The following is an 18,199-nucleotide window of genomic DNA, read 5'->3' as shown; positions in this document are numbered from 1 at the left end:
AGTACCAGATGATTGATGGTGCTTTCAACACAAGTCAAACGCAGGTTATCTTAAAGAGCTGTACGTCAATCATAGGACAGGTACTGTACTTGGTCCTGCACTTATGCCTGACATTTCAAATGCACAGCCCTTGGTAAGAACTAAATAGACCACTTGTGGCGCAGTGATTGCGGAAAAATGGATTTACTCAGTACAATGGACCAGTGAATCTTGTGTCAATGAGGATGATGAAGGATTGAGCTGTCATTGCTACCTCTCAGATGGCTGCACAGGATGTGTCATTAAGGTGAAACACTAGAAAACACTTGAGAGAAATAACAGTCTTCAGAGATTGCTTTTTGTAAACAATTACCACTTCCTGCTTCATTGCTTCAGTTCAGTACCACTACCAAAAATAATATGCTTCTCTCTTGCTTGTTATTGAAACAACTGGATTAATTAGCAACTGATCACAGAATGGATGAGATTAATCATTGAATATATGATTAGATTATCAGGGTTTTTCCTTAGTCATACAATAAAAACATTAGTGTTTGAGGCAGGTAGTTCTGTGTTTTGCTCGATGAGTTTTGCCCTCGGCTGTTTGCTCCTTTCTGCGACCTGTTCTGACCAGAGCCTGTGAGCAGTAAACCCTCAACCCGCATGACATTCATCCCCATGAAAAAGACACTGCGCCACGTGAGCGGTGATAAGGACATGAAAGGGGTTGAAACATAAATATGCTAGAAAGCACACTTTATCTCCACAGTGATGTTGAAATGCTATAAACACTCACACAATGCAAACAGCTTTTGAAGGCGGCACTACAATAAACAGTCTGTTTTGAGTGCAATCCTGGAATCAACTGGATATTCCTTATTGATCTGAGCAGCTGTTGGGGAGAAGGATACCCCACCGCAGACCATTTTCTGTCATGAAGACTCAGAAATAATGACCACCACAGTGAAGCCAATACAGGTTTTTAGGAAAACATGAGAGCATACAGAGAGAGAGAGGCAAAATATGTTGGATCCTGCCCTCAGGCAACAGCTCTATAGGTGAACAAGAACTTGGGAGTCTCATGAGCACCTACGAGGAGGCAAACTGAGGGATGTCAGACCTCAGCAAAATAATATTTTCCAGAAAAGACATGAAGAGCAATTGACATGATGTCAATGCTAGGAGCTACACCTATGTCTGCTTCAGTATCAATTTTCTACAGTGTTATATCACTGTCCTCTTTGGGTTTGACAGACCACTGGTTTTATGCAGCACTGGGCAGAAAGTTGCTGCTGTATCACCCTGTGAACTGCACAAGGGAACACACACATTGACTTTCAAACTGAGGTTATTACAAAGTGTGTTTACCAGTAACACATCCTGCCCACTAACACCCCGACCTCTGACATAAATCACTGCTGCAGCAGCTCGTAATGGAAGCTGCATCACAGCATCTAGCTACAAAGCACTTTGTTTAAAATCCAGTGGCTCTCGTTTAAATAACTTCAATGCACTGATTTGAGTGTGGGAACGTCCGGACCTTCCAGGCTGTGTTTATAACTTCATGGTTCATGGTTTCATGCATTTCTGTTTTGTTACATATCTTGTCGTCCATTGGTTTCTCTTAGCTGCAGGCAGTTGGTTTTTTCTTCCCACTATGGTGAAGTAATGGCCTTTAAATGGTTTGTAGGCTTGCGCTGTGGGTTTTATATAGTTTTGGCACCACATGGGGGAAAATCAATGTGGTGCTGATATTCATTCATCTCATTGTTTGCCAAACAAGGCTAGATGCACATCAGGAGGTACTTCTTGATTCGCTGAGGGTATCTCGAGAGACTGAGGACTTGAATATACTGTTGGATTCCAGATTGGGGAGTGGTCGACCTTTAGTACATTTATTCTGTCTTTATACGGCATCAACTCAAGTCCTCATTTGCTTCTGTCATAATTACCACAGAGGTCTCCTGACAACAAAACCTTATTAGACCTATAAATTTGCTAACATACAGTACCTATAGAAAATCTCACTACCACCTCCATCCGGTTTTAGTAGTTAATAGGTCATTAACAATTATACCACTTAAATGAACACAGTGGGAAAATGATGGATGGCATCAGTGAAGTTGTACATACATTTACTATAGTATGAATGATAAACAGAAGTGTAATACATCATATCATCTGTTGTAGTTAAATTAACCTGCCTGTGCCAAGTATCTTTATTTAGTGATTCTGCATATAAGCTCCAAACTCAGCAGACACCATGTCTACCAGAGTGTGGGCAAACCCATTATGCCCCAAGACACTGCTGGTTTTCAGAGCTTGAGCCTGTCTGGAGGCATAGACAAGTGACAACCACAAAGGTTGTGTGGAATCAAGGATTTCTTCCCTGCAATGTTCTCACTGAGGTGTGTCTATCCTCCACACACAGGCACGCATGCATGCACGCACGCAGGCACGCACGCACGCACGCACGCACGAACACACGCAGGCACGCAGAAATAATTGAGACAAAAGTCATTACTCTTGCTCACTACAATGTGCTGTTGCTGCTCTTTTTACTTTTCCTCACTGTTATCAGTTGCTGAAAATGAAAATCATAACCTACAACTCATTAAGTGTTGAGCTGAGTAGACATGATTTTATTTTTAATTTCACCAGCAAGAATTAGATATATTTCTCTATGTTTGTACTGCTGCTACTGTCCAGTGCCAACAAGAGACATCATTTCCAAAAAAATAATATTAATTCCAGAGATTAAACACAACTAGAAGTTCACAGGGAGTTATGTGCGTTCATACACTTAACAACAGATTAACATGAATATAAAGAGACCACAGAAAAGGTCAAAGGACAATTAATTAGATTTGCTGGTCTGGGATTCCCTGAGTTGACAGTAAATGCTTGTAGCCACAGTGACTGAATCATCAGAGACACAGGTTTAAATCAAATTCCTACAGGTCTACTAGATGTGCAGCAGCAGAATGCTGGGAAATATTATTTCTTAATGAGAGTAAGTATCAAACTGACATACTGTCTCTAACAGTCCCTCTTTTATTTAGGTTATTTCGGTAAGAATATGAAATAGAAATGAGATAATAATTACCTGTAGCCATCAGCTAATTACTGATTATTCCTGGTTCTCTGATTTCTAGCGTATATAGATTGTAATGTTCACAGTTACTACTTGGACCACCACAGGTTATATCTGCATCCTTGAATGAATGGAGCACTACTTTCCCCTAAAGCATGCCTTACCTTCCTTTTAGCCCGGAGCTGCCCGTGATAGTTATCGGATGAGTCTCCTGGGATCTCCCCTCCCCACAGCGTCACACCTACAATGGTGTAAGTGATGCCCATCACCACTAAAGGCAGTAGGTAGACCAGAACTGTCACTATGATATGATACCTTGGGAGAAAAGAAAGGAAAACAATGAAGGGTCTTCACATTTATAAAATATTCACTCGTCATCTGCTGTGTGTTTTATGTTCTGGTATAACACAGGTCGCGATTGTGTTTTCCTGATACCAGCTGCATCAGACATCACAGCGCTGTATTGCCATAAATTAGAAAAACACTGACACGTAATTTTCCATTACAAGACACTCACATCCTCATTTGTTGCAAGCAACAGTGATGTGTTGTTCAATCAAGAGTGTGTATGTCGGTGTTAATATAAATGGAAAAGGTTGTAGTCTGTCACATGCAAAAAGTGTAAATATATACAAGAGGACATTTCTTTGGCTCTTCAAACATTTGTGTCTGTACCATCTTTCTAACTGAACTGTTATAATGGTTAGATAAACATTTAATGGCTCAATGGTTGTTGAGTGCAACCTTGTGATTAACCTTTATGAAGCAACCAGTTAAAGCAAGCTACACTTGAACTCAGGCGAGCTGTAGCAGTTTACTCAAGTGAAGCAGACCTGAGCTGCCGAGGCTGGCATCAAAGATAATTCAACTTTTCTCACATGAAGGGGTCGTCAGCCATGCGGGGCCAGGCCACATAGCAGACAGTCCTGCGAGGCAGAGTTTTAGTGGTGGAGAAGTAGCAGAGAGGGAAGGCCAGAACTACGGCCAGACTCCAGATGCAGACGATCACTCCTGTGGTGGCTTTGGCTGAGAGTCGAGGCTTCAGAGGGTGGATGATGGCCATGTACCTACAGGACAGAATGAATTAAATATGTTAAAAAACACACTTATTTACAGCCTCAACAAATTACTAATTGTCCAGATTTCATCTTTTTGCGTGCAAGTAATAGAAAAATCTCTAAATATTTGTTTTTGTGTATTTCATCTACTGCTAGAATCACCTTGTCAGCCCTTGGATTCATTTTTGCTACCTCTGCAGCATGTGATTAAACCTGAATGGAAACTCTCCAACCTAAAAATCAACATATAATTCAAACCTTTTTTCCCCATAAAAGTCCATTACACTCTGTTTGACTTAGATACTGACGGATGATTTGTTCCAAAAAGCTGTGATGGGATTTTGTTTGAGTGACACAGTGAAACAGCAGGCGATTACCAACCGAACATGAACCCAACTCAGGATGCTACATGATTTTCAGTAGCTGATAAGGCAGGTTTAGAGACACTAATTCAATCCTCATACGATGGTAAAGAATGGGCCATGTCCTGTCACCTCAGTGGCTGCAGCTCTCTGAGGGACAACAACTAAGATGGCTCGTCTTTTCTCCAGTAATTGCTTGGCATTTATTCTAGAGTCTTCACTTGCCCTGTGTGTATGGCAGCATGAGAATAGCTGGTTAGATGTCCCATCAAGTATATGCCAGAGCAGTGCGAGTTATTTGGGATTGAACACACACTGATCTAATAGACCTGCAACCACTGAACAATCACCACAGTGCAACACCAGTAACACTTGAATAAGCTAAACATGATCACACACACACGCACACGCACACGCACACGCACACGCACACGCACACGCACACGCACACGCACACGCACACGCACACGCACACGCACACACACACACACACAGACTCGTTCTTTTAGTATCAAAGCACACTCACAGAGGCTTTGATTGGGCATGGAGACAGTACAGCAGCAGAATAATGAATCATTTCCTTTTTTTCTTTGTCGACCTGGGAGTCAGTCATGAAGAGAAAAGCGTTTGGACAGTGTGTTGTTTGGAGACCGTGTCCCCATGGTGTGACATCACTGAGTAAACACTCACTTCACCTGGGGCCTGTTGTTCGAAAGTTGAATAAAGAAATCCAGAATAAGTGAACAAGCCAGGTTAGACAACGTCTAATAAGTCCATCCTGGTTTAATGGGCTCTTTGCACAGCTCCACTACTTTCTGAACTTAATGCTGCTCCTTCATTTCCTGTCTTACATTATTGGACAAACTGATTAATCCAGGTGTGTCTGAGGAGTCACAATGGTCAGACACACCTGGATTAATCAGGTTGTCCAATAATGTAAAACAGGAAATGAAGGAGCAGAATTAAGTTCAGGATGTAGTGGAGCTGTGCAAAGAGCCCATTGGTTGTTCGAACACCAAAATGGGCTGAGGAGGGGCGGCTTTGCCAAGCCAGGTGTAACTAATTCTCTCATCAGTAGACTACAGAGATTGATCACAGATTCACCGATGAGAGGACAGGTGTGGCTACTGTCCTCCAATGAACAGCGGATCATTACTCTGACGTAAGGTGACACCTCTTAAAAAAAAAGAAAAAAAAGGAAACACCGCCACTGACTGAATGTGAAAGTAATCCAAAACTATAATCCTTCAAAATCACAACTCAAGTTCTTTTCACAAACAGTTGTGCACTTTGCCTTAATGATGAGCATTGGAAATTGATTCATTGCACAAATTTCTTATAATCTAAAGTAAAGTTCATACAGCACAAATACAAGTGGCCAAAAGCGTAACAGGTGAACATTAATTAAATATAAGAACATCCGCAGTGTCCACAATTCTGTGCTAATTGATATGTGTTTTACAGAATTCACAAACCGTTATTTGCCCTGCATTTGAAGAAGCAGGTAGCACTGGCAGATGCAAAGATTCAGTGTGAGAAGAACAAGCTGCAGGATAGCTTGATAGACAATTAAAAAAAAAAAAACTTGAGGGGGAGTTTGATGAGGGAAACCAAGAAATCCCATTAGCCTCCGTAGCGTAGCTCTGAGCAGCTCGCAGCTCGGCTCCGCCGTTCTAAAAATAGCTTGCACCAACAATTAATGAACCTCTATCCCTATCCCTTTAAAAATCAGGCCAATACATACATAAGAACATGGAATAACTGTATAAAACACATTGATTTCTGATCACAGTGACTGCTGACTTCACAGATAATGACAACAGAATCAACCGCGTTCAGACTGCAGGCAAATCTGATTCCTTCTCATATCCGATTTTTAGGGCTGACTGTCCACACTGTTTCTAGCAAGTGTCCAAATCGCATTTGGCTCTGTTCAGACTGGGCCACATTATTGACCCATCTGACAGGTTGCTGTAGCAACGACGTCGGAGCGGAGGCTACGCCGTATGTGACAGGCGATGCCTCCTGGACACAGCGGCTGCAGCACCGGTATGGAGTTATTTTTGTCTCATAAATATCTGTAAACGCACAGAAGGTGATCTACAAATGTTCCTTGGTTTGCACACGTGTTTTGCTATCCACAAACACAAATTTCTAATTTGTAACTTGTATTTTGGTTTTTACAAATAAATGTGTATTTGTAAATATATTGTGTATTTGTAAATGTATAATTTTCCATTTGTAAAAACAAAAAAGCCATTTGTAAAACCGAAAATTCTGTTTGTGAAGTGTGACTCTGCATTTGTGGATCACCAATCACACACATGCATCTCTTTCCGCAATGACGTATTTCTGAGACATTCCTGCCGAGATCCACACAGATCCACAAACTCACAGCTGCTGATTCACAAAGGGCTGCTCTCCTCACCAGTAGGCAGTGTTGGCGAGTAGCTGAATGAAAACTAACGAAGAAGACTGCTACTGGCTTATCTCGAGAAATGATTTTAATTCCCACTGTTAATGCGTCACTTTATTAAGTTTTAATGTTTTTTCATGCGATAAAGTAACTGTTTAGATCCCCAATATGCGGTTAGTTTATCCAAATGACGCCTGTTTGGAAGTTTGCTCCGCCGTTCGCGGAGCAGTGAAGCTCCATCTGTGGAGCAGCTAAGCTAACTACTGTAGGCTACCACCGGACAAGCGGTCTATCACAGAGGCTACAGCCGGGCTGCTGTGGTGGTCGGCCGGCTAAGCCGCGGTCTCCTCCCAGGGGAGAAAACGACCTGCATTGTTAATGTCAACTGACTGATTGTTTCATTTTAAAACATTTATTTATTAATGTAGCGGTGGTGATTGTACATAGCCCATTATAGACTAAATAGTTTTGTTTGTTGATATAGCCTACTACACCACTGAATGAGACAACATTTATCTCATAAAAACAATTCATCCAGCCGGCGGTAAACCTCTAAAAAACTGCCGGTAGATTGATGGGCTCCTTTTCTCCCCTGGGAGGACGACGCAGATTAGCCGACCGACCACCTCAGCAGCCCGGCTGTTGCTTCTGTGATGATCCGCTCATCCAGAGGCAGCAACCGGGTTGGGGCTTGGTTTCTCCCCTGGAATGACGCCGCGGCTTAGCCGGCGGACCACCACAGCAGCCCCGGCTGCTTCCTCTGTGATGATCTGCACATCCAGAGGCAGCAACCGGTTTACTGAAGTGCTCGTTTTCTCCCCCGAGAAGACGCCGTGGCTTCGCCAGCCGACCACCACAGCAGCTCGGCTGTAGTATCTGTGATAGACCGCTCGTCCGGTGGTAGCCTAGTTAGCTGCTCCACAGGTGGAGCTTCACTGCTCCGGCGTCATTTGGATAAAAATAACCACATATTGGGGATCTAAACAGTCTAACATCTAAACATCTAATCAGATCTAAACAGCAGCCGGGCTGCTGCGGTGGGCTGGCTAACCAGCTTCATCATTCCGGGGGAAAAAACGAGCCGGGGGAGACCTGGATGACAGCGGAGGTTAGCCGGCCGACCACCACAGCAGCCCGGCTGTAGCCTCTGTGATAGACTGCTCGTCCGGTGGTAGCCTAGTTAGCTTAGCTGCTCCACAGATGGAGCTTCACTGCTCCGCGAACGGCGGAGCAAACTTCCAAACAGGCGTCATTTGGATAAACTAACCGCATATTGGGGATCTAAACAGTTACTTTATCGCATGAAAAAACATTAAAACTTAATAAAGTGACGCATTAACAGTGGGAATTAAAATCATTTCTCGAGATAAGCCAGTAGCAGTCTTCTTCGTTAGTTTTCATTCAGCTACTCGCCAACACTGCCCCTCCTGGTGAGGAGAGTGGCCCTTTGTGAATCAGCAGCTGTGAGTTTGTGGATCTGTGTGGATCTCGGCAGGAATGTCTCAGAAATACGTCTTTGCGGAAAGAGATGCGTGTGTGTGATTGGTGATCCACAAATGCAGAGTCACACTTCACAAACAGAATTTTCGGTTTTACAAATGGCTTTTTTGTTTTTACAAATGGAAAATTATACATTTACAAATACACAATATATTTACAAATACACATTTATTTTTAAAAACCAAAATACAAGTTACAAATTAGAAATTTGTATTTGTGGATAGCAAAACACGTGTGCAAACCAAGGAACATTTGTAGATCACCCTTTGTGGATAGCAAAACACGTGTGCAAACCAAGGAACATTTGTAGATCACCTTCTGTGCATTTACAGATATTTATGAGACAAAAATAACTCCATACACCGGGCAGATCAGCTGCCTGCAGCACAGTGATCTGCCCGGTGCTGCAGCCGCGCTACCCCACTAGTTTCAACCTCAGCCCGCCTGGTGTGTGTGTACGTGTACGTGTACCAGAGACTGGTGTGCGTGTGTGTGCAGCCACAGAGACGGGAAACTCCAGCACCCCAGAGCTGGGAGCGCGACGGCAGTCGGCTCCCAGGCAGTTTGCATAAAAGAAAAGTAACAAGAAGGAAATTGATATTTAACTGGAGCTCACGGGACCATACGGGACCTGTAACACAGTGACAGCGCCGCGGAGAGTGACGTCACGGACAGTCAAAACCGATCTGAGTGTTTGGAGCTGTTCAGACTGAGACGCATCTGTCCAAATGCGATCTGAAACTGAAACGGATTTCATGTGATTTGGGACTGTTCAGACTTAAAAAGAGCCATCCAGTTCCAATCTGGATGGGCTAAAAATCGGATTTTTGCTGGCAGTCTGAACGCGGCCTAAGCCTGGCTGTTAGCCTGGTCTGGAGCAGGGTAGCTGCAGAGAATAAATCACAAACTTCAAATTTAACCTGCTTTCAAACAACAGACTTGAGGCTAAATTCAGCCCGGATAACCAACATATCCCGGCTTAATCCCTTATCTAGGTGTCGGACAACGGGCCCCTGGTGTTGATTTAGCAAAGATTACTTTGGATGAGACTTCCAGGGGAAGAAGCTAAACATAATACAGCTAAATGTCAAGTGTTGGCTTCAGTTTCCTCAGGTGAGAGGAGAAGCCTATGTTTAATGTTCAGCCACCCTCACTTAGGAGACAATCGGAGAAATACTTACTCTTACATGTACCAGCAGTGGCATCTTGCCATGCAGATTGTTTTTTTCATTTGTGCAGGTTTTTAGATTACATCCACCTTTGAGATTCCTGCTGTCACCAGAATAATAAAAGGGAATAGATATTTGTTTGTGTCGCTGACTGCTTTGAAACTGCAGTGATTAAAAGTTCAACAACATCAACAGCATCTTCTCTCAGGGACAATACCATCATTACACTGGGTAATCCAGAAACCACAGATCTGTCAGCTCCTTCTAAATAGACTCTTCTTCTCCGGAAGGTAGCTGCAATGGAAAAAGTTCACAGCAAAGTCTGCAAATTGCTCTCACCCAAAGGGATGATGGGGATGTTTTTCCTGAAAGCAAACTACTGCTTATGGTTACGGTTTTCGCTGCTGTTGGGCAACAAAGAAATCCCATCATTCTCCCTTTTTCCCCAGGTGGACGAAGACTCTAATAGACTTGTAATCTCAGAGGTAAATATCTCACTGCCTTGACAAATTCAATTGAAACTACCTGCACGTGTTAAGTTGCACAGCACTCATTCTCAGTAATCAGTGATATTTGTCTCCTGCAGCTCTTTCTGCACTAGACTAAGGGAGTAAACGTCACCACTGCTGGTAACTGATCAGATAGGAAGCGTGAGAGGGATTCAAATAGAAAAACTCACTGAGACAAATGTAATGAGGACATGTGGACATATAGAGGAACGGTGCCAAAACATACAATGCAGTGTACTGTATGTGCATACAAAGTGTCACAAAAGATTTTAAACATATTCATTACAAATATATTCCATACACAGTGCATACTGTAATGTGAATATTTTTTGATTGGCTGTTGTTGTAATGAGTGACTCCAGTGCAGAGAACCTGTCAGCATGCAGCACTGTCTTCATTATCACATGCGGTATGGATATCTACATGCAGCAATAATACACATAGGTCGTGTAACACACTACTGCTGCAAATACACACACACTGAAATATTATTATACCAACAGATAGGATGGTGAAGTAGCAGAGTGTTGTATGTGGTCATGACACTGATGATGTGACTGTATTGTCCTAATTCACAGCCTCAACGTGAGAACATAAAGGTGTGAGAAATCCAAAACCGCCACCAGCAGTGTCGTCATAAAAAGCTTTAAGGCTTGGCCAGTTACCATTCACGCGGCAACCTGAGTTTATTTTTCTGCAGTGCCCAAGGAAACACAGAGAGTCAGCAGGAAGGACAAATTCACAGATGATCGTGAACTGTGGCCTCATGCCATTTCAAGACATCAGAGCGGAGACAGCACCATACTGGGGTTAGGGAAAGCATGACCGGGGGTTACATCTACATTATGTAGGTCATGGCGATGTTCTCTTTCTCAGTACACGGCTGACAGAATCGAATGGACACTGCAAACCAAAAATACGAACGCATGGAAGTTTCTGTAGAGGAGCCAAAATGAGCAAGGCCCGAGGAAATGCAGTTGTTCCCCTTTGTGTGTCAAAGAGAAGTACTGGAGGAGGAAAACACCTCGCACAATGCTACAACACACTGTGATGTGCGTACATGAGCTGGAGACACACACTGCGACTGCACACAGCTCCTGCGTGCTTTTTATTTTCATTATGTCCGGCCTGTGGCTGCCTCCTTCATCAGTCTAATCCCTTTATTCAAACATTATGACGTATGACGGTCCGCTGATCAGTATCAAAGCCTGGCTGCTTGTGACGACTCCATCACCGCATTAATGGAAACTACAGCTGGGAAAGAAAAGAGGCAGAGGTAGAGGAGGTACAGAGGGAAAAGAATCAAATGTGTGAAAAAGCAGATGAATAATGTGAGTGCATGTGACAGAAAGAAAGAAAGTCAGAGAGCGTGAAAGCATTGGCGATGGAGTGATCTTCTCTAGGGTGTTGGCACACAGAGTCATTCACTGCAGTGCAGGCTTTCTGCAAGACAACCGCTTTAGTCCATGATTCACTGGAACTGAAACATAAAAATAAATGTGTGGAACAGGCCTGTGGTGTGCGAGATGGCAGTCACCCTGCTGGGGTACCGCCCCTCCACGAGGATAATAACGCAAATCACGAATAAGTAATTGCCCGTTCTTCCACCACTGTGAAAAATAAGCAAATGTATGTTTTGAGATCATCAGGAGGCACAAAGAAATGTGGGGCCAAAGCTTATGGGTCTGTATTATATAAGCCATCAGTACAGTTTAAATGTCACTGATGGGGACCCTATATAAGTTAGCTCTTGTGAGCAAGAGGGCACAAGTTAGTGGAGCTACATCAAATTTTATTGCATAACTCTTACCAAATGGAGCACAGTCTTCAAGCGAGACATAACACTGATCAGAGCTTCTTTTTTCCCCTTCTTAAGCACAAGATTCAATTTTCCGCCACTGCTGGTGGAAGCCAGCATAGCCATGTGGAAAGATCAGATACCATGTCCAAAACATCATGCATGAAACAGCTGAGATTAAAGTGGCTGGATGACTGCATGTTTACACATGCTGGAGTTAGTTATAAATATTCATAAAGTGTGCCTGTGTTCTCTGGATGTTACATTGCTTATTTAATGATAAAGGTGTGCTGAAGGTTGTCTGAATTCAAATGGTATATTTATGTACGTATATAGTACTGTACCTCCATGGCTGTGTGGAGGTACAGCAAATATCTTTATACCGTTTGTGTATTTTTACTCCGATACACACTGCTGTTAAGGGATTTCCAGCACACAGAGATAAATAATTAACATCTAAATGATTGCTCCCATAATAATTATAATACTAATGCATAATTGATGTATCCACACATGGAGCTGATAGCGAGACAGATAGTGGAGGTTTAATAGGGGCGTATCATCTGTCATTCTTTAACTGTGGTGCTCACAGCACTTCATGAACTCACCTGTCCACAGCTATCGCGGTCATGGAGTAGATGCTCGCAAACACGGACGTGACCGGGAAGAAGTTGTGGAATTTGCAGTAAGCTTCGCCGAAGTACCACTCCCCGTGGGCGGCGTACACAAAGTTTATCAAAGTGTTGAACGCGGCCATCGACGCGTCCGAAAACGCCAAGTTCAACAGAAAGTAGTTGGTCACTGTCCTCATCCGTTTGTGCGCAAGAATGATCCATATCACGATCAGGTTCCCGAACACCGCCACCGCCAGCACGGAGCTGTAGGCGATGGACCAGAGGGCGACGCGCCAGGGCGGCTGCACGAACTGGTTGGTGTAGTTCGCTGTGATGTTGGATCCGTTATGTGGAGCAGCCATCCTCTCCTCTCCTCTCCCTCAGACTGTAGTGAGTGCCTTGGTTGTCTCAGAGTCTGCTCTACCTCCTGAGGCGCAAAGCCAGAGTACTGGGAAAGGATTTGCGTATGGGCACCATCGCGCGCGCAACACCTCTAACAAGCCCAGATCTTCCTCAGAGGTTCAAGTTGAAGAAATAAAACACGGTGACACCTTACATGTAAAACAAGTGAGCTCTCGCCAGTGCCTGTTGAATGTGGGTGTGAGCGCACAGCCTCTCCTCCTCTTCCTCCTCCAACAACAGCAGCAGCAGTAGCAGCAGCAACAGGCAGGGAGCCGTGCGCACTCAGTGACGCACAAGTGGCACAAATGGTGAAAGAGATTGATTGATACTTGTAGCTGCTGTTTTAAACTTCATGAATAACAGATGGGCCGCGCTGATACTGTCTGCGCTATATAATCAGTCAAGGCGCACTGTGCAGCTTTATCTTCACCGACCCTCCAGATGATCTTGTAGCAATTCAAATGAGCCACAAACAGGATATTGAAATATTTCAGGTCGGATCCACTGTGTGCACAATGGGTGTTTTTCCTCTGCCCTCAAAAGATTTGATAAAGTCAGTTTTCATTGTGTGTGACTCATCATCTTCAGTTGGATCAATGGTTCTGTTATTAAGGTCTAATCATCCTCACTGAGCAGCAGAGAATAGAAGTGCACAGAGGTGAGGGGATGACTGTGTGACTCCCCTTCTCTGTCAGGCCAACATTCACGACTAACAGGCTGAAGTCGCCTCCAGACAACCGGCTGTTCACATCAGATAAACCTCCTTCATCTACTCGCATAGCCTTTAGAGCTATGGTAACCTCTACACGGGTTACATTTACATGTCTTCTGTGGCTGATCAAATCCAATCAATCCAGTAAAGCTTTCCAACACACTCGCCCAGAGTGATTGTGTTTTCTTTGAGACACATCCCTTGCTCTAATACAGCAGGACTCCACTTCAGGCGTTTCCTGAAAACCTGCATTTTGGCTTCTATCTCTTTGCACTTGAAACTAAATCGCAGCTGGAATCTGTGCAGAAATTACATAATATGTAAAAGACATTGTCTCTGTACATAAGGCAACATTGCAGTGTGTGATTGCAGTGTTTTTTATATTGTACCACAACAGAGTGAGGCATCGCTCGCTGCAGAGGAAAAAGAAACACTCCATTTCACACTCCACACACTTAACTTCATGTTTAGTTATTTATTTATAATGTTCAGACATACAGATGCATGGGGAAGCTGCAAAAAGTAACTAAACAAATCCAGTCTGTAGAAGGAAGGAAAATTTATTTATATAGCACCGAGCAGTCAACACGAGTACACCACTACATTGATATATTCTTGGCATTATGTGTGAAGGTGTGTTTGGGTTATCCATTGGGTTGTAGGCTGCAAATATAATCTCTGTTACCTCTGATGTCAGAGGTCACTGAACTGTTATGAGCGTTAACACTTTTGTCGTTAACAAAAGTGATCAAACAAAGGGGTCTGTGTTAGGCCCAGCCCACTTGAACCAGCTGTTTGTTCTGCTCTGTAATCCCGCTAATGCTGATTGGAATTCATATTCTCATAATTTTGAAGTTTTCTTCCCTCTGGAGATGTAGATGCTTCTGGAAGTATCAGGATGGAGACTCGGTTTAATAATCAGACAGTGTGAAGCAGAACATACATATTCAGTGATTGACTTCATATGAATTCATGATATTTGTATGGTGTCACTGTCAACATGAAGTGTATTGTTTTTTGTTTTTTTTCTTCCCTGAACTCTGAAGGAAACATATTTGAAAACGTCAACGTAAGATACTTATTTTTATCTATTACTGTAGGATGGAGGTGGACTTTTACCGAAGGCATGGTTATGATTTCTATGGCTTGTACAAGAGTCTTTGATCATTTTTAAAAACCCTGAGGGGCTTTCCAGTTGTCTAATGTATGATCTGAGCAAATCCGATTCAGGAACAAAAGACTCTGGAAGTCTTGCAGAAAATGAGAGAATATGACAACATGTAATATATTCAGATTCCACCTAAATGGCTATTTCAGTTTGTACATGTTGTACACATTTGGAGCAAATGAGAGGGCAGTGAGTTGCTCTCAAACTGATCAGTGACAAGTCATTTATTTAAAAACTCTGGTTTGAAAAGAAGATGAAAGACCTGAAAGCATCATTTTGTACATCCCAAATGTTGTAGTTCTTGAACATTTTAGCTCCCTTGAATAGATAGCATGGCTGTGATGAGACATTGGGCTCTGTTCTCTGAAGAATAAATTTGACAGTTGAAACCTAGTGAAATTTGAAAAACTGAAATAGGTTTAGATTAAAAAGTGTCACGCTTTCTGCGTTTTTTTCTTTACCTTTTTTTTCAACAATGCCCTGACACTGACATTCACCTAATGGTGATGAAAACCACGCTCACAATCACGGAGGAGGAAATCAAAAATTGTCCTGTCATTTTGAATCTTTGTTGACAGCTTGGAAACAAACTGGTTAGAACAGCCAGTTAATATAATGTGGTCTCATCCTTCTTTCATGAAGGTTATAATGTTCAACTTAATTGTGGAGGCTGCAGTTTATGGTTGTTTTGTAATGTGCTTTACTAACAGGTGTTTGTATTATTTTGTCTAAGATGCAATATAGTCCACACATCACAAACTACATCCTCATAATTACCATACAGTACAATGTAAAATGCATATTGTGGCTTGCATTGCAAAGACAAAAGTGCTAGGGTTTTTAAAAAATGCCTGATTTCCATATGATGCATATTTTAACAGAGTCCAGTTCTGACCCTCGTCATTTTCTACTCTGATCATTTTGAGACTTGCTGCTTAATGAGATGTTGTGGACTTGTTGCCTGGCTGTGGCTTTGTTATGTGCGTGTTTCATTGCAGAGGCTCGATTGTCATTAGGCAATTAGTTTTTTTTTTTGACATGAAATGACATTTTTGGCATGTCTCTCCCAGCATTTCTATGTCTTGTAAAAATATCAGAGCAGCAGTTACGCCGCTTCAGCTGCACCGTTGTCGTCAGCTATTTTCACAGCTGCCTCTGTGGTGTGTCAGAACTCGTGTCAGGGCTCGGGGCTGTTTTCTCTAATCAATTCAAAATGTAACCATGGATAGCAATTTGTTTGCTAATGAAAGAGTATTGCTCCTCAATTATTTCCTAATGAATCCTTACTGGAGACTTTAGCAGCTGAGTGTTGTGTTCCTAAGGACAATATCATGACAAATTTACTATAGCCTACTTCAGTGTTTGTGTGTCTATGTGTGACTATTGACCAACAACAGACTGTCACACACTAATCAATTAAAGGTCATCAAAGGGCATCTTTGTGTTGCTAAAACATTTGGACACAGTCATTATAAATGTAAATTTGCACTGAGGAATGATGAAACATTTTACGGACCAGACCCTTTGTTGCTTTAAACCAAAGGGAGACCGAAGACAAACTACCACATAGAGCCGTAAGGAACAATCTGTGAATATTTAATGTTACTCTAATGAGAAGACATGATCCTAATTGAGACACAATGAGATACGCTGAAGCACAATACTGTCACCAAAAAATAAGCACACAAGGTTTTTGTAGTTTGTAAGTGTTGATATATACATGCACTTTTACACTTTGATACCAATCTGCGGGCATGACTTTTAATGCTATACGACCTGTGAGACCTGGGGGAAGAGGGCTCGGCAGTACTATTGGCAGTTGAAGTCAATAAAGCTCCATTAAAAGAGAGACAGGAGTGGGGCTTTCATGTACTGATTGTTGTTCTGTGTTGTAAAGACCAGGAGGACAGTATGTTCTAAAATCTCTTCATTTACACTGTGCAATAATGTGTAGTTCCTATTTCCACAGGAATAGAATAGAAAGTGAAAATATATAGTAAGCATTAATTGATTTACTGTATATAAACAATCCATGGTAAACGGTGAAATAATGTTATATAGAACATAAATATTGATATTTTTTTTAGCAAAAGCTGAAATTATATTGAACACATTTTTCAAAAATATATATTCAAAAAGTAATTCAGATTAAGGTGAGCGCTTCAGTGGCCTTGGGGCCATTAGTCTCAATGTCCCTGGACCTTAGTGGACATCACTTCTCTTTCTCCATTTCCCGTGACCTTTCCAAAATCAAATTCCTAAAAAGGCATAAAAAATAACTCAGAAATAAATGAGGTGCAAAATAAGTACAGACATACTGTAATACTGCAATACTGATGCATTTGTCTCCACAGATGATCCTGCCAGCTGCAACATTGCTTCTTGCATTAGGTTGACAGGTGGAAGAGAAAAGGTATTTGAAGATGGTCAGTAAAGGAAACATCAGACAGACACATACAGTATGTTTTGATTTCCTTTATTTTTTATCTAGAAGTACAACACATTGCCACAAGTTTACTTTTAATTGTTATTGAAACAGTACAATTATTGATCAAAGATAAATTATTTGATTCCACTGAGGATTGAACCCATAACCTTTTGTATGTAAAGCAGACACAATAACCACTACATTTTTAAACCACACTGCTTTATTTGTTAGTTTGAGTAAATTAAAGTCTGGATTAGAGGACATATTAAACACAGTTAATTGTTTATCTTTATTATTTCAGCAGTGGCTGTGTTGCTGGTTGTGTTAATTCAAACTCCTGCTTTCTGTGTTGACATGGTTTCAGTGACAGGTGATGGAGCTGTGCATTTAAAGAGGAAACATCAGAGAGACCAAGATTCATGTTTGAGCTTCAGTCAGATGGCACAGCTGAAGAGTTTGTACTGAAACCAGGTGTATGAAAACAGTGATTGTAGTTGGCATATTTTACTTCCTTATGTTGTTACCTGAAAACTGGCTGTTAGTGGTTGTGCTAATGCAAGCTCTCTGTACGTTAAAAGGTTATATGAGATATATAAATATATATATAGTTTAGTTTTTTTTTCTTGTTGTTTTTATGTGGGGACAGTCAGGATGTTGACTGCTTATTTCACTCATGATATTCTTGTACATTTTCATCATGTGAGAAACATGATCATCAATCAGTCATTGGAGGGGTTCAGTAAGACAATTACTGAGGGTAGTCTTGGTGACCGAATAGTTCTCAGACAAGACTTGTGATATCAAAAGACCAAATGAGCTGTGCCTGAGAGTCACAGACAGAGAGAGGACACACACTCATTTGCTTTTGGTTTTGGTCCTTTTATGGGATTTGTTGACAGTGAACAATCCTCTCAGACACATTCTAGATATAGTAGGTGTAAGTAAATAGGTTAATATTGTGCATCATGTCTTCATGTGTTGCTAATGTAA

The 18,199-nt window shown here is 42.0% G+C and overlaps 1 protein-coding gene across 1 annotated transcript in view; it reads right to left on the bottom strand.

The window, feature by feature from the left end:
- The window catches only part of tacr3a (tachykinin receptor 3a), a 29,030-nt gene extending 15,925 nt beyond the window's left edge, over window positions 1–13,105 (bottom strand). Inside the window, exons 1-3 of the mRNA XM_085778455.1 lie at window positions 12,494–13,105; window positions 3,952–4,140; window positions 3,238–3,388 (exon numbers count right to left, since the gene is read on the bottom strand). Coding sequence (XP_085634581.1) covers window positions 3,238–3,388; window positions 3,952–4,140; window positions 12,494–12,861 — 708 coding nt within the window. The 5' untranslated portion in view covers window positions 12,862–13,105. The remainder of the gene's footprint in view (window positions 1–3,237; window positions 3,389–3,951; window positions 4,141–12,493) is intronic.
- Between the last annotated feature and the right edge of the window lie 5,094 nt (window positions 13,106–18,199).

Source organism: Trachurus japonicus, chromosome 1 (assembly GCF_045865225.1).
Source record: "Trachurus japonicus isolate A0001 chromosome 1, Traja_1.0".
NCBI lineage: Eukaryota > Metazoa > Chordata > Actinopteri > Carangiformes > Carangidae > Trachurus > Trachurus japonicus.
The sequence above is the reverse complement of the archived record's forward strand: the minus strand, read 5'-3'. Positions and strand labels throughout refer to the sequence as shown.